The 7,073-nt window shown below is 47.7% G+C and overlaps 1 protein-coding gene across 1 annotated transcript; it reads left to right on the forward strand.

Moving 5' to 3' along the window:
• The first annotated feature begins 103 nt into the window (after positions 1–103).
• On the forward strand, positions 104–6,278 carry ptgesl (prostaglandin E synthase 2-like). Its single transcript, XM_079753371.1, has 7 exons — positions 104–465; positions 2,151–2,336; positions 2,780–2,835; positions 2,930–3,082; positions 3,578–3,778; positions 5,324–5,438; positions 5,747–6,278. Exons 1-7 carry the CDS (start codon positions 106–108, stop codon positions 5,876–5,878), a joined length of 1,203 nt encoding a protein of 400 aa, XP_079609497.1. The 5' UTR covers positions 104–105; the 3' UTR covers positions 5,879–6,278.
• Positions 6,279–7,073: the final 795 nt, after the last annotated feature.

Genomic DNA, 7,073 nt, shown 5'->3' on the forward strand with positions numbered 1-7,073 from the left:
TCAATAGGAACGTTATTGAGTTCCCTGGTTATCCCGCCCACACATCAATACAACCCGCCGCTCTTGAACATATCCTGTTGATGCATTCTGGGAGGCAGCGTAAACATGGCAGCCTCCTGTAGAGCCCTATGTAACGTCCGATCTTACTTTAACCCACTGGGTCTGGTCCGGTCTCAGTATGGAGCCCTGGGTCCGATCGGAGTACGAGTATTGGACTCCGAGACCCACCGACCCAGGAGAGGGGCTCACCCGGGGAAGACGAGCTCCCAAGGCGGGTACAGGAGGTCGTACGGGACCGGCAGTGGCGGCTCAGGGTCCTCCAGACCCGGTGTGTTCGGGAGAGGGGCCGGGGTCCGGGTCAGTGTCCGTGTCATGGGCTGTGCCGTCCTGCTGGGAGCCGGACTCGGGACGTACAAGACCGTAAAGAACTCTGTTCAAACTCACCTTGCTGCGGAGGACACCAAGGTGACACACATCTACCAGCGTTTACATCTGCTGTTCGTCTCCCGTTTTTAAGTATTGCTTTACTTATTGCTGCTATTTGGTAAACATAATTCGTATTTTAGCAGACGCATTTATCTAAAGCGACTTCCGGTGAACAGAATCTCACACACACACACACACACACACACACACACACACACACACACACACACACACACACCAACAGACGTTGGATCACGTCCTGTTATAAAAAACAAACACACACTACAACAACAGTGAACATGTCGTTAGCAGGTGCACAGTGAGAGCAACCCCCCAGGAACAGTGCATACTTCCGCAATCCACCAGTGCTCAGCAGCCAAGCCTGGTATTGCAGCTGTTTAAGCGGGCTGTGGACGGGTCCCTCGATTCAAGGGGCCAGAAGTAGATATCTCCGTTCACTCCAATACAAGTGGGGAACAGGAATGTGTCTCCGCAAAAAATGTCTGGATATCAATCAAAGGCTCATAATTATCTTTATACCATGTACTAAAAAAATGTAAGTTTTCCCTTTTCAAAACGCCACCTCAAGCGTTTTATTAGCCGTTTTATGTTATTTTTTGCTGGAGAAGGAGGAGTGGGCAGCTGAAAGGAGTCGTAGTGAAACAAATGTTGTTTCGGCCCGGCATTCGAGAGGGCCTAGTGCACGGTTCCGTTAACTTCTCGTGTCCGAGGTTTTTCCTTTTACTTAACATGAATGACGTTGATGGTTTTTAGTCACTGTGGTGACTTTTTATCTTAAAGGGATTTTTTAGACTGGTTCCTCTGCTTGCGATCATTGCGAGTCACCATACCCATTTAATCAAAAGATCCAAAGACAAAGAACGGGTGCATTACTGTATCATTTTCATAATATTGTTAATAGCCTAATAAACATTTCAGTTGCGTTAGTATTTCATTTTTCATTTGCTTGTTTAGCTGTGTGACAGTTAACAGTGTGTATTACAATAATGTATGTGGGTAGGCTACTCCAACCTCGTTGCTGATCGATATTTAACCATTTATTTGTATATAAATTATTGATTGCATTTTTTATAAATAGTTGGAAGGAATCTGTTTCTTAAGCAATAACATTGAACTGTATTTTTTTCTAGGCCTACATTTACTATGTTGTTGGTGTTATATGGAGCAATCTTTCATATTGATGAAGTAAACTTGTACTTCCATGGTCGGTAATCAATGCGACTGCGATCGTGCAGACCTCTCGCTTATGATGCTACAGTGCTAACAATGCTAGAAAACAATGAATATTTCTGCATCCGGTACGTCATGAACTAGGGCGTGGCTAGGCTCCCATGATGCGGAAGCAAATCTCTCCTTGATGTTGCCCTGCGACATTGAGCAGTTTTCATAGGAATGAATGGGCGCCATTTTGGAATCCGCTGTCCATTCTATAATATGTCCATGAGTGAGAGGGTGAGGAAATCTTGGCTTAAAGAGGAATACAGATAACGTCCACTGAGTGTGGACGTTGAGTTTCGAACCCAGGACATTTTGGCTGACCACGACTATACCTAATATGTAGTTTTATATCGACATGAACCAAAGCTCGCTGCGATAAGATTGTTAGTAATATGGCAGACGCATTTACATCAAGCGACTTACAGGCTGACCAATACAATTAAGCATACTCACTTCCTGCTACAATAACCTTGATGTCCTTCCAGGGTCCTCAGGGTTTGAAGCTGACCTTGTACCAGTACAAGACATGTCCATTCTGCAGCAAAGTGCGAGCCTTCCTGGACTTCCATGGGCTGCCCTATGAGGTGGTGGAGGTCAACCCCGTCATGAGGAAGGAGATCAAGTGGTCCACCTACCGGAAGGTCCCCATCCTCATGGTGGATGGAGATGTGGTACGACCGTCCACAATCCCGGGGCCCCTTAAGCACACTATTGGGCCCCTTAAGCATCCTACTGGGCCCCTTAAGCACCCTACTTGGCCCCCTTAAGCACCGTACTGGGCCCCGCAAGCACCCTACTGGTCCCTTAAGCACCCTACTTGACCCCTTAAGCACCCTACTTGGACCCTTAAGCACCCTACTGTCCCCTTAATGACCCTATTAGGCCCCTTAGGCACCCTATCGAGCCCCTTAGGCACCCTATTGGGCCCCTTAAGCACCCTATTTGCCTCTTAAGGACCCTACTGGGCTCCTATTCGGCCCCTTAAGCACCCTATTGGGCCCATGGAAGTGTTCCTGGGTGCCCAAGGCCAACTGCCTGGGCTGCTCTGACTGTTAATTTTCTCTCCGGTCCTGTTCTGAAGGGACCAGCTTGTAAATTACCTCTTGTTTTCTAGCAACTGAACGACTCATCCGTTATCATCAGCTCCCTGAAGACCTACTCAGTGACCAAGTGAGTGTGTGTGTGTGTGTGTGTGTTTCTTAAAATGATTGTTTTCTGTGTGTGTATTGTGATATAATGTGTACTATAATGTTTTGTGTTTCAGGAAGAAGTCGCTCTCTGAGGTGTTGGGATTCTACCCGGAGATGCGATCGAAGAATGACAGCGGGAAGGAGGTGACGGAGTACAGCAACAAGTACTGGCTGATGCTGAGTGAGGAGGAGACCCAGGACCTCTACCCCCAGAAGGAGGCGCAAAAGTACGCCTCCCCCCAACAGCCCTAGCATAGACCTCCTCCTCTGGAGAATGATTTCCACCTCCTTCAGCTTCATGCTACATTGTGCTGCTGAACGCTGTGTTTCTGAATGTTATGTTGTTGAACGCTCTGTGTTGCTGAACGCTCTGTGTTGTTGAATGTTATGAAGCTGAACGCTCTGTGTTGCTGAACGCTCTGTGTTGCTGAACGCTCTGTGTTGTTGAACGCTTTGTGATGTTGAACCCTCTGTGTTGTTGAACGTTGTGAAGCTGAACCCTCCTTGTTGTTAAACCCTCCTTGTTGTTGAAAGTTCTGTGTTGCTGAACGCTCTGTGTTGCTGAACGCTTTGTGATGTTGAACGCTCTGTGATGTTGAACCCTCTGTGTTGTTCAATGTTGTGAAGCTGAACCCTCCTTGTTGTTGAACGCTCTGTGTTGTTGAACGTTGGGAAGCTGAACGCTCTGTATTGCTGAACGCAGCCCGTCTGTCTCCCTGCAGGGAGGAGATGAAGTGGCGCCAGTGGGCGGACGATTGGCTCGTTCACCTCATCTCACCCAACGTGTACCGGACCCCCGGTGAGGCCCTGGCCTCCTTCGACTACATCGTGCGCGAGGGAAAATTTGGAAGCTTCGAGGGATTCTTCGCCAAGTATGTTGGTGCCACCGCCATGTTCCTGATCGCCAAGAGACTGAAGAACAAGTGAGTCTGACCAGGTGGTGGGGTTCTGGGATGAGTCAGTGTTCATTGAGGACCTAAGAGATGAGAGCATCGTCCTATGCAATCCCTTTGGAAATGTTTTTCTTTGCTCTGGAAGCTCCTTGGAACTAGCCTCGCGAAAACAGCCTTAATCTGCCAAGCCCACCTCCGGTTTTGCCTCAAGATACGAGTCGGCAGATTGGCGCCTAACAACATTCAGTCTGGCAACACGAGCCAGAGATGTAGGTGATGCTTCTTTGAAATTAGTTTTATTTGATCACAATGTCTGAAGTTGGCTCTGATGGTCATGTGATTTTGGGTGTTAAAAAAAAACATTTTTTTCCAGCCCCTGTTGAGTCGGGAGGCCAAAGATTTGTTCTGGTGCAATATTACCGGCCTGACTCGTGTAGTGTGTGAAATAAGGCGAGTTTTTAGAGAAGATGCAGAAAGAATTTGCCTAGCCTGGATCGATGGCAAAGCAAGTCTGAACCTCAAGACCAGTACTGCCATGTAGGAAGGTTATTTTAACTGATTTGTATTAGTTTATGTTTACATACATTTATTTCATAGCCTTGTTTATTTTTTACTTAAATGGCATTCCATAGATGGCAGACTTTCTAGATCTAATGAGGATCGAATATGGTTTGGCCATGAGAGGCACCAATTCCTCTTTAATAATAAATAATCATTCATTATATTTATATAGCGCTTTTCAATGACCCAAAGACGCTTACAGTGAAGGGGGGGACCTAACCCATCACCACCAGTGTGTAGCACCCACTTGGGTGATGCACGGCAGCCAATCTGCGCCAGAACGCTCACCACACACCAGCTTGAGTTGGAAAGTGAGTGATTAATGAGTCAGCCAATTGTACAGGAAGATCAGGGGGGCCAGATTGAATTAGCCTGGTTGGGCCAGGACACCGGGGAAACCCCTACTCTTTGCGATAAGTTTCCTTGGATCTTTTATGACCACAGTGATTCAGGACCTCGGTTTTACGTCTCCCCTGAAGGACGGCACCTTCCACTGCACAGTGTCCCCATCACTGCACTGGGGCACCGGGATTGATGAGGGAAGGGGCCAGAGGGAAGAGTGCCACCTATTGGCCACCACTTACAGCACCTGGTTTTCCCAGGCGGTCTCCCATCCAAGTACTAAGCGGGCCTGACCCTGCTTAGCTTCTGAGATCGGGCGTGTTCAGGGTGGTATGACCTAGCATTGTGTTCTTTCCAACCACAAATAATATTGATCCACCCATCAGTGACTTTCCTTTTGAGGAGACATAGTACATTAAGAGGGTGTAGAAATCTTCCAGTATAATCTTTTTTTATTATTTTTACTTTTATTTGCATTTTATGCTTTATTATAGAGTGAGATAGACAGGAAGGTATGGGAGAGAGGGGAGGAGATGCAGCAAACGACCACGGGCAGGATTCGAACCCCGGTCGCTGCGATTACGACTGCCTTAATGGTACGCGCCCTACCCGGTGAGCCACTGGCAACCCCCCCAGAACAATCTCTAGATGCCCAGTGTGTCTTCCCTGCAGGTACCACCTCCAGGACGACGTGAGGCAGGACCTCTATACCGCCGTCAACGACTGGGTGGCCGCCATCGGCAAGAAGAACTTCATGGGCGGGGAGCAGCCCAACCTGGCAGACCTGGTGAGACAGCAAGGGGAGGGCCGTCGACCGAAGATGGGTCACGATCCACCTTGGGGTTGGGCTATGGTCTGCGACACCCAGAGAGTGCCTGTACATTGTCATTCTGTCTGTGAGCTTGGGTCACCGTGAAATTGTTCCTTTTCAGGTCCCGAGGTGAATAGTTCTTAAGTACCCCTGCTCTGTTGTGTCTCCATGGCAACGATGTGCCGGCTCATCCATCCACTCCCGTGTCCCGTTCTGAAATGTATTTAACTCGGCGGGTTGAGTCAAGCTGTTCCCAGGACTGACTGGCCTCTTACTCCCACCAGGCAGTCTTCGGGATCCTGAGGGTCATGGAGGGGCTGCAGGCCTTTGAGGACATGATGGAGAACACCAAAGTGAAGCACTGGTACCAGCGCATGGAGACGGCCAGGCTCAACCCCCAGGACCTCCAGCTCTGAACCAGGGGCTCCACACCCTGAACCCAGACCCTTTCTCCTGAAGGTCCCAGACGCTAAGAATAACTAATGCAGTTGGCACAGTTCTACACTTGTTGCCCCAGCAGGGCACAGTAAGCTTGTCGTCCTCACTATGAGGTTGTTTGTTTTAGGTGTCAGAGCAGACCAAACTAGTAACATGGATCCTCTGCTTGTTCAGATGAAAACATGTTCCTGCTTTGCGGTTACAGTGATAATTCTTCCTCAAATTGGAAATGCAATACATTAATACATTAGTGTGTTTGTTGGACTCTGGTAGTCAGTGTTACAATTCCAGTTTTGATGTAAACGATATGCTTGTCTGCAAACTAAATTCTAAATATTGTTAATTACTGTAAAGATATTGAATAAAGACATGATGCTGCATGAGGATAACTTCATTTGTGCAATATTTAGCCATTAAGAGATGATTTAATAACTCTTAACTTCAGCTGCTTCCTTCAGTGTAGGGAGGAGGAACAGTGTCCGGCCCTGTCTGCCGTGTTTTCCTTTCATACCCGCCCCTCACTGCACAGACGCACAGCCTATTCCGAATTCCCATTCATATTTTAACATTCATGCAGTACTTCGTGTGACCACAGACGGTGTAGGTTTTCACTTAAAGGGGTGATATCATGCTTTTTTCCATTTACCGTTATATGACGTATGTATACATGTTTTACGTCTGCTGAGCTAGAATAATCTAAGTCTGAGCCAGGGGGAGTATTCACACCCACCGAGAACGCCCCTCAAAAAGTGTGTGGAACAGCTTGCTCAACACTGCTCAAACTTTGCAGTGTTGAAGTGCATAAGTCCCGCCTCCCGGCTACCCGCAATCTTAACAACTTCTTGGGGGTGGGGGGGGGGGTGAATTTGCTGACACACGCACAAAGGGTTCGACCAATCGCAAAAGTGGGTGTGCTGACTGGTCCCAGCAGACTGGGCTACTCGGTAGGGGGGCCTTTAAGCGACAAGATTCAAAACAGAACGTTTTTGAAAGATGCTGAAATTGGTTTTGCAGAATTGAGCAGTGAGAATAATAAGGGCTGTTTTTAACATACAGGCATGTAACCCTACTCTAGTAGTACCTCCAAATGCAATTAACCATAAAAAAGCATGATATAAGGTCTTTGAATAAGTTCCACAAGAACAACTCTCACCAACGTGGATCCTAATGAGA

Source organism: Pollachius pollachius (genome assembly GCF_949987615.1).
Source record: "Pollachius pollachius genome assembly, chromosome: 1".
Classification (NCBI taxonomy): Eukaryota; Metazoa; Chordata; class Actinopteri; order Gadiformes; family Gadidae; genus Pollachius; species Pollachius pollachius.